The sequence below is a fragment of the Passer montanus genome, unplaced genomic scaffold (assembly GCF_014805655.1).
Source record: "Passer montanus isolate IOZ18808 unplaced genomic scaffold, ASM1480565v1 scaffold90, whole genome shotgun sequence".
Lineage (NCBI taxonomy): Eukaryota > Metazoa > Chordata > Aves > Passeriformes > Passeridae > Passer > Passer montanus.
In genome coordinates, this window is record NW_024374368.1 from 1,963,078 (window position 1) to 1,979,441 (window position 16,364).

General features: G+C 36.2%; 1 protein-coding gene across 1 annotated transcript in view; it reads right to left on the reverse strand.

Moving 5' to 3' along the window:
• Window positions 1–4,710: 4,710 nt before the first annotated feature.
• MMP16 (matrix metallopeptidase 16) overlaps window positions 4,711–16,364 on the reverse strand; it is a 173,264-nt gene continuing 161,610 nt past the window's right edge. The window contains exon 10 of the mRNA XM_039695642.1: window positions 4,711–16,099. Within this exon, the coding sequence (XP_039551576.1) occupies window positions 15,765–16,099 (335 nt within the window). The 3' untranslated portion in view covers window positions 4,711–15,764. The remainder of the gene's footprint in view (window positions 16,100–16,364) is intronic.

The window sequence follows — 16,364 nt, forward strand, 5'->3', positions numbered from 1 at the left end:
GAAAAATGTGCATGGTCCAGATTTCTCCAAAAGTTAAATAAATAGAAAGTCCATTGTCAAAATTAAGTTTATATAGTATAAAGCACAGTTCAGAACTGCTCTTGCTAAATACTCTTTGCTTTTCTCATTTTGTCTTTTTTGCTTTTCTCATGTTTTCACAAATTGTTTATCTTTTCCCCTATTTCCATATGTGTAGCCACTTACCTATTCCTTCATCCACTGAAAGACCTACACAGTGCTGTAACTTTTCTCAGAAGTTATAAGCTTGAACTGTGTGATATAAGCCAGCATTTAAGCAACAGGTACGGGTGTGGTTGACTTAATTAGAGCTGAGTTTTAGCTGACATGAACAAAAGAAATCAATAAGGGGTTGTATTGCGTTTACGTGGCCAGGTCTTGATAGCAGGGGACTACAGGGGTGGCTTCTCTGAGGAGCTGATAGAAGCTTCTCCCAGGTCCAACAGAGCCAATAGCCAATAGCTCCAAGATGGACCAGCTGCTGGCCAAGGCTGAGCCCACTAGTGATGGTGATAGTTCTTCTGGAATAATGCATTTAAGAAGGAGGGGGAAAAGCCCTGCAATTGCAAACAGAGCAAGGAGTGATAATATGGGAGAAAAATAGCTATGAGTACACCAAGGTATGTTAAGAAGGCGGGGCAAGAGGTGCTTCAGGCACTGGAGCAAAGGTTCCCCTGCAGCCCCTGGTGCAGACCATGGTGAAGCAACTGTGCTCCTGCAGCCCATGGAGGTTCATGATGAAGCAGAGATCCACCTGCAGCTTGTGGAGGACTCCAAGCAGGCAGATATACCTGGAGGAGGCTGTCACTCCATGGGAAGCCTGCACTGGAGCAGGCACCTGACAGGACCTGTGGCCCCATGAAGAGAGGACTGCCACTCTGCAGGGGTTTGGAGCAGGTTTGCAGGCAGGACTTGTGACCCCATGGGGGAGCAAACTTGGAGCAACCTGTTCCTGCAGGACAGCACTTTGTGGAAGAGATGCACAAAGGAGCAGTTTATGAAGAACTGCAGCCTGTGGGAAGGACTCACTGTGCAGTTTGTGAAGGACTGTCTCTAATGGGATACACAGGTTTGATTGTTGCCTGGGCAGTGTCCAGTGGTAGGAAAGCCAGGTATGAAAATTTATGTCACCTACTTAACAACAGAGAAGCATGTATTGAGGTCCCTTTCCATTTTCCTTTTTGTTTCCTTTGTGCTGTGACTCCTGACAGTGCTGACATACCCCATTTAATTTCATCATGTGAGTCTGAGTGTTGCTGTGTCCAGCATTTATTCTAATGTCTGCATGTCTGCTCTCCTGGATGAGAGGTGAAAGGAATACAATTGATTTATCTTACCTTTGAAGAGAAAGTGTCTTAAATTAGCTGCTAAATGTATCTGCCTGTTCAAGGGAGAGAAGAACCAACTTCCAAAGGTCCCCAGCTAGGATACAAATCTATTATATTCAGGTAGAGCCCTATTGTGATTACTTTAGGCACAGGTTAGGAGCTACAAGTCAGCAATTATTCACTTTGCTAGACTTGTAATGGCATTTAAGTTTCCATTCCCAAACTGTTCTGATGATAGACTAAGCTGACCTTGGAGAAGGTAAAATTGTACCTCTGAGTTTGCTACAGTTTTGAATCTAGACAGTCCCTGACTCATTGTCAATTATAACTAAACAGGGCTCACAAACTCATAATTGTCCTAACTGAAGTGAACTTCTCATGAACTGTGAGGCTCTATTCCCTTTTGAAGTATTTTGAGAACATGCCTTATGCCTGAAATTCTTCTACCTGCTGGGATCATATGGAAAGGATGATTCTGTCTTACCCACTATGCCATTGTGATTCCTGGAATAACTGCCTCCCAAAAGTAAACACAGGTTTTATGCCTAAAAGGTCTACCTAGCACACTCCAAGAGGAAATCTGCAATGCACACACAGTGTGGACTGCCATGGAAGCCAGCCCTGGGAGAGATTTGAGAACAAAGTTATTTGACACTGTGACAGTATTTTGATACTCTATATCTTCCTTGTAAAACTAGTCCTTCAGAGATAATATAGTATTTTATTAAAAAGTACAACATGAATAGAAAAACTCTTCAGGATAGTTTTAAAATGAATGTATTACTTTAATCACAGTATGATCAAAGACATGCAGTGGGAAGCTGGCCACTGTGACAGAATAACATCTTCCTGGTGTGGAAACAAGAGGAGTGCAGCCACACTTGTCATTTGTCATAGTGAGAATGTTTGACTAGTGCTGAAAATCAAAGCAAGAATTATCTGTGAACCACAACACAAAAGCACTCCACAGTAAATCCCTCATCTAGCAATTACATAGCAAGTGAGCAAGTCATGGATAACAAGAATGTCTCTACATGTCACTTCAGGGTAACACTTTAAGTTGAAGAATCCTTGGGAAATAAAGAAAGATAATCAATATGGTTATTAATGACACTAATTTCACACAAACATCTGGGAAATTAAGCATGCTCTTTAGGAGTTGTTTCTTGCAGTAAATTGTAAAGGAATGAATAAGTTGCAAGCCAAACTTCATATCAATATATTGAGTGGTGTGGTAGCAGTGATATTTATTTCAGTCAGAAAATTTTCAGAAATTAAATACTAATATAAAAATACATTGAAAATAATTTTCAAATACTTTTCTTTTTGCTGTTTTCTTGCATGCAGTTTTACCTTTACAGCTAAATACTTGGATTCTCTTGAATCTGAATATCTCAGATTTAAAATATAAAAATAAATTAAAAACTTATGGGGAAAGAGGCACTTAAGTGAAAAAGTCTATATGTTGCATTTAATATGACACATACTGAAGTAAGAGAATAAGATCTTGTCATCTTGGGAAAACTCTGCATTCTGAATGTGCAGAGGCTCATAGTACACTTCCCTTCAGGTTGAAAGTGACTTGAGGGAACACTGGTTAGCCATTGACTAGGGTCTAGCTCTTCATACTAGTGAAGCACAGATCAAATGTGCACCTAAAATTTGCATATCTTATAGGAAAATCTCCTTACCAACACAGACTAATTTTCACCAACACCAGTACTACACTGCCAACATACTTAAAGAAAAGGCAGTTTTACTCGTATGTATTGTGGATTCTATGATTGCTTAATATTCATTAAAGTGCAATCTTATAACTCATAGTAAGTGCTCAGAGTTTTCCCACTTGGCTCAGTAAGAGTTCCATAAAATATTGGTTTGTTTTATTTTTAGTTTGTTTTGAGTGGAAAATGAGTATGTTCTATGCCATTGCATGCTGTTTTGACCTGAAGAAAGTAATATCCAATATATTCATAAACTGAAATTCCATTGAGAGCTATTCATGTCCAAATGTTTAGTTGATTGTGTTTACCATTTCTAATAATTCAAACAAGCAAAAAGAAAGTGGTTGGCAAGTAGTTATTAAGAATATCTGTTATTTATAATCCATTTTGTCTAACTAGTTAACACAGTAATTATTTCTTGATTGGAAAGCTTTTTGAAGAAGAATTCCTGGAAGCTAAAGCTTGAATTTGGGCCCAAACATTAAAACAAAAATCTAATTATCTGCTACATAACTGTATGGCAATAGACCTGAAAACCTGCACCACATTTCTCATATGTTAACTGTGATTGCTGATATTTACTAATCAGTTTTCTGCCTGTAGCATTTCTATTACCTGTGAAGTGAATGGTACTGAGAAAACATGAATCAGCTTGGGAATTGTTTTAAATCAAATCTTTCAGAAACAGTGCACTTCTATAACTTAAGGATGATGAGGTAGAGACACTCCCCAAACCATTCAGTTTGGAACTGGTGTTTCTCCTGTCAGTTACTTGTATTTAAGGCCCAGCCAGGGACCTTTTCCTCTTTAATGGCTGAGAACTGCAGTCAGTGAGTTCTATTTTACTCATGCATCTCTGATTTAGAATGGAAAAGAGCAAAGCTTCAGGTAGCTTGGGTATGTGATGAGTTTGGCCTCAGGTCCTGGATCAGCTTATAAGCACTGCTGTCTTTCTTGCAAGGACAAAACAATAATAAGTTTATGTTTTTCTTCCAGTAGACTGAGCTTTTTCCTGGTTTCCTATGCCCACACGTACATATGGGTGTAGAAAACTTATAATGCTTTATAGCCTAAGAAGTATTACATGGTTGTTGACATGGGAGAAACACAGATCTTTGTAAAACTGACCTAGTTTTTACAAAACTTTCCTTTGCTCTTAGTCTTCTGGTCTTCTATTGTAGTTTGATTTCAAGAATTTTTTGTTGTTGTTGTGTTTACTCTTTGCCTTTTTTCTAATTTGAATCATTAGACTCAATTGTTTTTTACATTAAATTTGTCATGGTTTTGTTACATATAACAAAGGAGGGAATTCAACCACCTGTTCATAATTTTTTGTTGTGGCTGTGACAGCAATCTCTCAGACATTACAGAAGTAAGTCTAGTGTCACTTACTCCACCTCTTTTCCAATACAAATTAGTTTTTCCTACTCTGTCTTGAGTGGAAAAATTATGTTTCCTTCACCTTGCTCATGGACAGATACATCCAGAATTGGGTGTTATATATCTATAAATTGTCATTATCTGTTATTATATATAGGCATTCCTGTTTTGAGGCTAAATTTGGCTCTTATGCTATACAATATCTAAGGAACTGTAACTATAAATCTTACAGCAATATATACCAATTAAACCACAATGCCTTTGTGAAAATTTTTTGCTGTTCTCTTATTTATTGACAGATTTTTTTTTTTTAATTACAACACAATGAAACGATGGTAAGTACATAAGATGCAATAGTATAAAAAGCCATTTTAACCCTTCCCTTGGTTAAGACACTTACAGCAGACAAGAACTGCCCCACCCCAATTCCCCCCTTCTCAAATGAAAACGAAAAATAAATATAAATTAATAAATATAAAACAAATCACTGCACAGCCCTTAACTCTTTGATTGCCATGGCAAGAACCACAATGATGATTCTAGCGTGTGACGTTCCATGGTTAAAGGTTGCCGCAGCAGTCAAAGGGTTATAGCATTGTAAACATAAGTATTTGTTGAAAATGTTCAGTCATGTTAATGGTCTACAGCAATGAGATTATTATCATGACCCCTTGACCTTTAATGACACAACAGTATAAGGAGTTAAAGAGATTAGCTTGGTGAGCTGTTACAGAGATTAATTAACCCATTTAGTTTAACAATGCACTATGAGGTCTTGATTTACTAACAAAAGACTACTTGTGTATAATAAAACACTGTTCAATGCATTGATCAATAAAATCAATGAAAAAAATCAGTCTAAGCACCACAAAATTTTGCCTGATTATATCTGACAGTCATAATACACTTTAGCACCATTTAGTCAGCCTTGCATTTGCACACAAACAAGCTTTGTGTTTGTCAGTAGAAGCTACCTGAAGGAATAACATATGTCAGTTATAAAAAGGTTACTGTATAGAATGCTGTGTGAGCCAATAAAATAAAATAAAATAACAATAATAAAATTAAATTCAGTTGCAGAAAGCAAATAAATGCTCCAGTTATTTTGATACTAACACACATCCTAATAAGCGGAACATGGGCATGAAATGAATATGGAGCTATGCAGAGAAAAGGGAATAAAAATGAGAAATTTGTTTCACACAAGAGAAATCATCACATCCATATTCTGACTTATTTGTCAGGCTTTGAAAAATGAACAACTGTTGTGTTGTTGAAGCTAAATAGCTTGAAGATTTATGTTTAACAATATGAGTTTTAGGGTCATGTTATGCATAAAACCACTTTCAGAGCTATCCTATCAACTGCACAAACACCCTTGTCTCTGCATGAAAGGTTGATTTCCTCTTTTTCAGACATGGAGGATAAATAAACAAATCACTGGGTGGGCAGAACCAGAATTTTAGTAGCTTCTAGCTAACATATTGGAACCAGAACAATTTCTGTTGGAATTACAGGGATGAAGGAATGTCAACAATAGAAAATGGAATCAGCTGCTAAAATAACACTCAACAAGCAGAACTGAGGAGAAATCAAGTTCTGATAGATTCAAGAATACAGCACCTGGAGAGAATGTACAGTGCACGTTATAAATAAAGAGAAACGAGGATGTGTATGAAGCTTGGAAAACGATGTACCCTTCTTGTATATATCCATATCAAAGTCTAGTTGACTACAGACTGACAAAACTAGCTGCACACGCTTTAACTGCTAACAATACTACCACAGGACTGGCAAGGAGAAGACTCTGCATCCCTCAAACAGTTTCTGATCATATAGGAACACCAATAACATAAAGCAAACGTCAGAAGTCAAACAACCTTTCTCTGCGAGCTGTGTCTGAACTGGGCAATGAATTAAGACTTCAGTAGCGGATGACAGAGGGTTTTTTATATGTGATACCAAAAAATTAGGATCAACTGGAAAACAGTGCATAATAGCAAAGCAACAGTGCTAGCCTATTATGCTACAGCAGTATGGTAATTGATATAATTCATGTATGTGTATGAACTGCCTCATATTAGAGGAAGGACTCCAGCCATAAAATCCTTGTCTGAATATCCATGACACAGATTATAGGCACCAGAATGCAAAGGAGAAAGAGAACAGGTTAAAGATGAGAACTGGAACCACTGAAAAGAACACTGTTGAAATGCAGTTTTCTAGTCTGCTCACTTTTCAGAGATGTCATAAGCCATACATACAAATAGTATGCAATGTCTGGTAAAAATGGCAACAAAAGGTAGGTCTCTGCTGTTACACTATCGTACATTTGATAAGTCAAGTAGTTCCAAGATGCAAATAAAGAATCCATGATGATCAGCCCTGGCTGCACCATGCCTTTTTCATAAAAGACTAAAGGATGGCAATGTCAGTGGAAGGCAAAGGCTTCAATAATCTGCTGTAAATTATAGCTCAGTGTTGTAGTACTGGACAATGAACAAGATTCAGGGAAAGATATACATCAAGTTCCTCAAATATTTGCAGGAGATTTGAGAAGAAGATTTTTTTGTGTCTACAACGTGTCTTCATTGTAGACACAAAAACCTGCAATTCCTAGAGACAAAGTGTAAAAAGTTGTACATGCTTAAATGAGATAGACAACAAAATTGTTTTTGCTTTTTGTATAATGAACAGATCATTTCTCACTTGCCTATCAAGAAAATATAAAATTAAATATTGCCTTAATTACTAAGGAAACATGTCAAGGTGCAGTGAGAAAAGGGTATGGAGTGGAATCAGAAGTTTGACTGTATTTATCAATTTACATGTAGAAATAGAAACAGATGATCCATCCAATGGCCATAAAAGTATTTCTGTCATATCAAATACTTCAGGACTATCATGGAAATAAAGATACATGGCTGTAATATAGACTAGTAGAGGTTAAAAACTTCCTTGTCCTTCAGTAATTTATCCAGTGGAGTTCTCCAAATCATCTAATTTTTGAGAACAAACAGAAGGACATTTCACTGTGACCAGTTTTTGCACAGAGATTCAGGTTAATATTAGTTTGGCTAAATCTATCTCAAAAGATTTTGATTGTGAGATAAATAATGTGCTCTATATTACTATATATATTTGCAGTCAGGTTTAGAGCAACTATATTGAGGAGATTTTTGACTGACTGCTATCTGGTGGGTTATGACTCCAAATACAGAATTCAGTGGACTTTCTAAAGCCTAACACATATCTTTGTTGTTGGAGGCCAATAATACTTTCCAAGCTATCAACAAGTTCTTGGTAATATCTCTTTTACTGTTGATTACATGAAATTTTAGTGGTATTAGTGATTCTTGTTTCCATCTCTTTTGATAAATTGGTGTTGTACTTGCACTTATAAGTCAAAATGTTTTCATTCTTTTTCCTATTTTCTTTTGATAATCAAAAATAGAATTGTTCTTATGCTACTTTTCTTGTGTCTGTCTGTAGGCTTTGACCAAAGGACCTAGTTGGCTTTCCTGTGGGTCCTAGAAGTTGTGGTAAGAAAGTTCATGACTAGTTTAAGTTTCCTCTGAGAAAGACTTTAACAGGGTGTTAATTTAAAACTGTATTTGTCATCACTGTGATCCCAGCACTGCTATCAGTACACATTCCTCTGAAGGTGGTAGCATGTGTTAGATGGTGAAAAGGGAGGATCATGAACCTTAATCTATCCTGTAGAATGATTTTCAACCAGACACAGTAAGACAATACTGTGATTTGACAAGTGATATCCATATCTTTTGGACACACAGTAAAGAGACATTATGTGTGTGTGTATATACATATACATATACATATACATATACATATACATATACATATACATATACATATACATATACATATACACACATACATATATATATACTTGAGAATGCTTTAACTATTTGATTATGTAGAGTAAGAGCTGGGAATAGAGTATTTTCATCATGACACATTCCTTCAATGCTGGATTCCTTTTTAAGGTTAAATTTTGTTGGACTAACAATGTCAGTTATTTCTGTAAGTTGTGAGTATTGACAATGGCTTTTCTGAAAGGTCTTTTTGATTGTTTTCATCTGCCTGGTAATGCATGGCCAGAATTCATAGCACATTATCATATGAGGTAAAACACAACCATGTACCTATAAGCTGCAGCTATGCCTTGCAGGTATGAATTGTAGTTGTCATGGTCATTTAAAACAGTGCTGTATGTTGCTGATGATGTCTTCTCAATGCATGCCATCACATGTATAATTTCCTAAACTACATATTTCTATTTAAATCCAAGCTGCTTAAATCCAAGACAAACTGCTCGGAGTTGACTTCAACACAGCATTCCCATAAGATATGAAGGTGACCAGTGTGTGAGCACTGGCTATTTTGTGTCAATGGCCAAGCAAAGCATAAACAGTACGTTCTTCTCTCTTTAGAATCACTGTATGCCCAAATATGAGGCTGTGCATCTACTTGCACAGTTATCAGTTGTAAACCAGTACTTTTGAGATCTATTTAATATAATCTAATTTTAAACACTGACAAAGAGTGTTAGAAACCACCATTTTGGAAAGTGATGGAAAAAGTAATACTATAGTAAAACCTATTTTCTCTTCTTTAAGGTTGCAAAATGATAGTATGGGAATAAATTTTTTATACTCTATTAACACAATTACCTGCTGACACTAAGTACTTTTGGCTTCAACAAGGCAAATGAATTTATGCCCAGCCATGTAAGCTATGAATGTGTATGTAAACTGGGTGTTAAATACCAATACATCAGGATGGAAATATGAATTAGAAACCTTATTTTAGAACTCATCACAGAACCGTGCAAGTGGACATTCACTGATTGGCAGTTATGCTGTTCTGTTGCCAGTATGTAAGTAACACAATACTTCACTAAAAACTCTTCAAAATCCATTGTCATATTGTTAAGGACTAAGCAGGTACTTAAGGAAGTTATTTTATGTCAGCATTCTGTTACTAATCCCAGTTCCCAGAAAGCCAGTGGCTGGAATGATGGATTAGTAAATGGGTTATCCAAGACACATTCATGACACAGAATGAACAGGATTATTCCTAAGGATGGAGACAATATTCAGTATATATTTTACTGCAAGAATGAAAGGGAAAAAAAAAAAGTCATGAAAGGCTATGAATTAAGATATGCCTCTCCAAGAAGATTAAGGTTATAGTTATAAAAAGGACATGATTCAATTTCATATGGTAGAAATTACTATTAAACAGAAAACCTTGGTATATGTAGTGGGTATAATACTAATAATAATCAGTGGACAATGGTACTCTATAGAAGCAGAAGAAACTAAGCTGTGTGACTGCAAAGCTACATGCCATCATAAGTGGCTGGCATGTGTAATGATTATTGTTTGTGAAGTATTACTGTGACAGCAAGTAGCACTATGCTGCATACACATCCAAGTACAGAAAACTGTCTAGCATGTTAGTTTACATCAGCCTTTCTTCATTTACATCTTCTCTGCATCTAAAATTTATTTCATCTATTCTGTTGGTAGACCAGAGCAATACTTAAGGACATCTCTGCAAAGCCAACATGCTTTATGGACACCACTCAAAGAATGACATCTATTGAAGACAAAATGGGCAGCTGCAATTCCAAACGTTAATTAACTGACCATAATTTTTAGATTATATGCTAAAACGTTTGCATACTGGGAAAGAAGGCCTGTTTATAATGCATGCATTCAATGCTGTCTACATCCTTCCTTGAAATACATTTTGATTTGAGGAACAGATGCTTGCTGTGCTCACACACTGATGATCCCTCAAAATATGATCTTCTGATTATTATTGGGAATTCCTACTTATATACATACATATATCAAATAATTCCATATCATAAAAAAAATCTATGCTGCTTAATATTAGAGGCTACCTTAGATCAGGCCTCAAATGGAGCCAGTTTGCAACAAGTGATGGTATGCTTTTGATGTTTACCAGATATTTTCAGCATTGATGGCACTGATGACAATGTCTTTCTCCATCAGCCTCTAACATCTCAGATGGCAAACCACAAGAATGGGTTAGACAGATTTGACTCACACATAATATATTTTTCATGAGACTAGTGGCAGACAATCCATTTAATTACATGCATATATCAGAGATTAATTTTATGAGCACATGGTTCATTTACACCCAATTTTGTAACTGACATATGTTTAAATGGTCTTATCTCATGAGAACCACTCTGTTCGTCTGCAGTCTGTGTAGTGGGAGCTAAGGAAGTATGCCTAACATTACAGTGCTGGAGTATCACAAGTATACCATTGTATTCAATAACAGGTTATCTGTTCCTTACAGCATAGCTGGACACCAAAGTGGCCACTGACATTTGTTTCCTCAGCTGAGAGTAATGATTTCCCTTATAGCTCATACACCTGCAGTCATCTATTTATACTTCTGGAAACAGGTGTCCAGAGACAGTCTTGACAACAGCAAAAGGCAAACCAGGAGGTACTGTTCTGTAAAGGCTGCTTCACGTCTCCCACAGCTATAGTGCATGGCTTCCTTCAGCTCTGCAATAGGTGGTGAAACTTCAGCTATGTTGTAAGGAAATATGGGAGCCAGGACGGGGCAAGCCCCTGCAGTCATACCTTGCTCCTCCACCCAGTCATCTCATGTTCTTTCCAAAGTAGGCTGCTAATGGTGTGTTAGCTTGCATTTCTACTTCGTTAAAAACCCAGTGCCTGGAACATTCACTGTTCAGTTTACTATGTGTGTGTTTTACGATTTGTCCTAACAAAGGTACAAACACAAAAAAAAATAAAAATGGAATGTAGTACTTCCATTGCTAATAGGCAGACCAACTTCCTAGACTATGCACTTTTTTCTAACCAACAAGCTAGAATTAGATTCTATATAATTTGGTACCAAAAGCTACATTTAACTGACATTTAGATTGTAAAGTAAGAACCCCCATAAAAGTTCAAAATTCAAACATTAAGCCTTACACTCCGTTCTTAACCCACAGTCCTAATGGCACAGGAGTCTTGATCAAGCAACTGGGGATGTGAAGTATGCTTCTAGGAAAAAGTGTAAGTCTGCCCCTTATGTTTGGATCTATTAGCTTATGTTATTTTAATTCAAAAAATTAGCCTTAAAAAATCTTTTTCTTTAATTATCCCCTCCCTTTTCCCATTTTGAAAGAAGAAAAAGAACAAAAGTTCATAGGAATATATAAAATATGTATTACATTTATTCAGGAGACTTGAAAGGGCTCCTTTGGAGCCATTTGAGTCTCTCCATCCCAGCCTATCCAGTAAATATACAGTTACATATTTTTAATTTTTTTTTGATAAAAATTATTTTTTTTCTACAGTCAATAACCTTTTCATAGGTTTAGATATTGAAAGGCCAAAGGAAACACCACTAGAATCTGCTCTGGCCCTCTGCATACTATCGTACGGACCATAGTACTCTGAAGATACATGACCTTGTGTAGTCAGCTTGATAGACTGGAGCTGATTAACACAACACTATTCAGTTTTGTATTGTTCCAAAATACAGATCATGACAATAGCAATATGGAAATGTTTATTAAAAAAGTCACGGCACATGAGCAGGAACCCAGATTGCAGACCTGAAAATATTTTCAATTTGCTTTTACTTAATTAAAATTGTTATAGGCCCTTGTAGAGAAACAACTATTCAAAAAACCAAAAATTGTCTTAGAACTTTTACTAATTTGAGTTCAAAATTAGACCAGGCAACATCACTAATTTACTCTGAAATTCTGTAATTTGAAACTAGCCAATATGTATTTGGAAATTACAGTGAACACAAATGCTCCTACATCTTTTACTTAAAGCAAACCTTTATGACTGCGTTGCAACCTACTGAAAACATGAGAATGTAACAGAAATGTTGACACAATCTTGCTTTGCATGACATAAACATGCCAATATAATTTTTTTTGTCCCTCTCTCTGTATATAGCACATATGTACTTTTAAGTAAAAGAAAATAGATTAAACAATCAACTTATCATGTATTCATGTAACTACCATGTACAATATACCAAGCACTAGAATTATCACACTTACCTTCCTGCATAATTACAGTTAAATTCTCCAAACACAAATATTTTTGTTACCTTATCAAAGAACAACAGTCAACATGCTCAGCACTTCATTACTGTCAGGGAAATGGTTGCAGAAAAAGTTAAAGCTGCCATGAAAGATATTTCAAAACTGAAATGAAATTTTCAAGTGAATAAAAAAACCTCATGAGATGCTGTTCTGACTGAAAAAAAAAAATAATCCCCTACTGTAGAGGGAAAGCAAATACAGATTAAGTAGTTCTCTTATTATTTTCCTCCAACTATCCAAGGGAAAAAATTTGGAACAGCAAAACCAATAATTTTGTTCTGTTTATAGCAGAATATAAGTTAAGTAGTTTGTTGATAATAAAAATTTCTCAATGAATTAAAATATGCATGTCTATGTATGTGTGTGTTTGTGTGCTTTTGTAAGTATACAAACACACATCTTAATACATATGACAAACAACACAGAATATCAAATTCACCAAATGAGCTGATCTGCAGCAAAAATCCTGTGCAACTAAATTGTCAATAAATCTACATTTTCAGCAACAACTGACTTGGATTTACTAAATAATGCTATGGGCTGATACTGGTGAGCTTCTAACCCTACAGTATGCTGTACTTCTACAAAACATCTCCAAAATGCCATCTGCATTGCATATTTGTTGTAAAACTATATCTTTTTTCTAATCTTCATTTTTGTTATCCATACATATGTATATCTGTTTATGCTCTAAGAAATAAGTTTGCAATGCTTTATAGCATGCCACATATGTTCATAAGTTCTCAAATCAATATAAAATCATGTAATTGAAAAAAAGGCATACTATTTTTCATGCTATGCTCAATATAAATATAAATTCAAGGCAGTCAAGCTATCCATTACCAAAACAATAATAATCATAATATATATGCATATATACCTACACTCTCTAAAAAGTGATCCAGTTATGTGGATTAAGAAACCAGTAAGAAATTGGTTGAATGTAGTATAAAAGTCTCATTTCATGTAAAAGCCCATACTGGCCATTTCAAGTATTTTAATACTTTCCTATAACCTTTTCATTAATAACTAGATATTTGTAGAAATAAAAATTTTATACTGAAAATTGTATTCAAGTTAAATAAAAATCAACTTCTGCTGTAATTCATTTTTAGAGTGTGCATGTATACATAGCAAAATACCCTTCTACAGACCTATCATAAATATTTTAGTCTATGTCATTTCTCTCCTACTAAAACACTTCAATTTTTTTCCTCAAATTTTGGATCATGTCTATCAGGCCTTTCAAGATATAAAACTCATCTAAGTTCATTTGCAACACCAGATTCCCTTCAGTTTGTGCCAGTTTGCAAGTTAAAGGTCAAAGACATAGGACAGTACACTTTAAGGAAATTCAGACAGTGAAGCTGTTCACAGAAGACAATGTTTAACTTGGTAATGACAGTCAACAGGTCAATAATCAAGTTCAAGGCAAGCTGTTCATTGTTGCAAAAGCTACTCCCCTCAAAACCTGGCTTTCATAAAAAACCAGGTGTCTGACTTTTGGGGTGCATCATTCTGACCATCTTTAATAAGTTCACAGCCCAGTGACTGTAAAGCCTATCACTGCAAGAAGCAGCTCCTAAAATCAATAAAGAGGTCTGTCAGTTGCTGACTTTTCTCTAGGAAAAAATTATTGATACAAACCTGCTCTGCAGGTCACATGAAAATGACAATACTGCTGTTAGCACAAATTACACAGAATGACAAAATGTTTTGGTGGTTCCTTGGCTCTGTCAGTTCATACCATGTTCGACTGAAGGCCAGAAATTTTAACCCTTTGAGAACTATTATGAACATGCAAAGGGGTAAACACACCATAGGATACTCATGCACTATCAGAGTCATCTTCTTAGCTTTCTTTTAAAACTGTAACTCTGCCTCTGCAGAGGCAAATAGAATTGTCATGCAACACAGTCTCAAGAGAGAAATCCAAGATGTTTAAGATAAGAGGCTAAGCTATAAAATTGTTGACAGTTCAGAAAAATTCTTGGTAAGTGGTAGAAATTATTAAAATATGTTTGGTTCGTTTAACAAGAAAGTAGCTGGTAAATATATTTTGTTTTCTATTCATGTTACAAATGCTTTTCTATCAATAATGCAAATAATTTAAAATGTAGTCACAAGAAATCTGATTTTCTTTTGAAACCTGTATTACCCAAACACAATTCTATAATTTAATGATGACCAAGATTAACATCCACCAGACTCTGAAAACTGGATGCAATAGTTCTCAAAGGGTTACACCACCGATATAATACCAGTGTCAAGTCTCTTATTAGCACGTCTGTTGTTTTAGTTCATTGAAATCCACTTCAGAGACACACTGCTTTTTACCATTCTTTGGAATGAGTGCTCCTGACAGACCTATAAAAGGCCTGGGGTAGTTGGCTTGGTACAGCTTGGGAAAGATAATGTAGGAAAACCAACCAGAAATCAAACCAACCAATAAAAAGGTTCTGCTTGAATATAGTATTGAATATGAGTTTAAAACATTGAGGACATAGCCCAGAGCAGCTGTAAAAAACACAAAATGAATGTATTAAGGCTGTTACTATATTGCAGATATTTTGGCCCCTTGTTTGTTGGAAAATGGCTGTCCAAACAGTCTGAAGTCCTGCGTGTCATCCGAGTCTCCCACCTGACAAAACTGGAAGTAGGAGTATAGGACTTTATCCGTAGCAGACAGAAAGCAATCCTCTTTGGAGACAAAGCTGTTTTGGGTCTTCTCACTTTCCTGAAAGTTCCATTGTTGGTTGTTGTGTTTCTCTACAAAAATTTACTTTCAGCAAAAAATTCTTCGAAGGGGAACAGGCCTTAAGGGAAAAATGTAGAAACATTGGAGATATTTTTATTCCTCTTTGTTAGTTAATCCTGATCGTTTATAGGGCATTGAGCGTGCAGAGGGAAGGCCTAGAATTGAATGACAAAGAAAGACAAAGGACTGAAGAAACAGCAGATACTGTGTATCATGGAAGCTTCCCAGCTGAGCGAATCGCCACTCATGCGCAGGACAGGCAACCCCCTGGGTTTTAAAGATCAGCTTTGTTTCAGACTGACAGATGCCTGCTCCTAGCTAGGAAACTGCATAACAGCTCTTGTGTTGAATCTCAAGTTACCACAAACTCCTGGGAGGGAAAGAGAAAATAACAAAACCCTACATCACACCCACTCTTGCATAGAGCGTTTGCAGTACAGTATGTGGCGGGGTGTTCCTTTCCTTTTGAACTGGAACACAGTGTAAACCAAGACAAGGAGGCACAAGGCCAGGATGCAAGGAATGACGATGGCTATGGCTTTCACAGTGCTGGCTGTGTTGTCCAGTTTGATGACAATGTCAACATCATCTTGAGGGCTGTGTCGGTCTTTATCTCGGTCTGTTGGTCCATCACAACCCATAAAATCCTTGAGGATGGATCTGGGATAGCCAGGTTCCACCCTGAGCATCTGGTTATTGAATTTCCAGTACTCTTTTCCTTTGTAGAAATATGTGAAGCCTGGGGAAGAAAGTAGCAATTATTCCTGGTCATATGAACTCATGTCATCAATATACTTTTATGGAAATTTTAAAGTTTAAACTTTTCTGCCATTTTTGCTGAGGTAGGAACCAGGATAATAGTCAGTTACAGCTGAAAGGTGGAAACTACCAGCAGAGAAGGACAATTCTAAGAGACTGAGAAGTTTTACTGCTTCTCCTGACAGAGCAAATGACTTCATACAATTGTTGAAAGTGATTTCATCTAATCTGCTAGATGTGTTAAA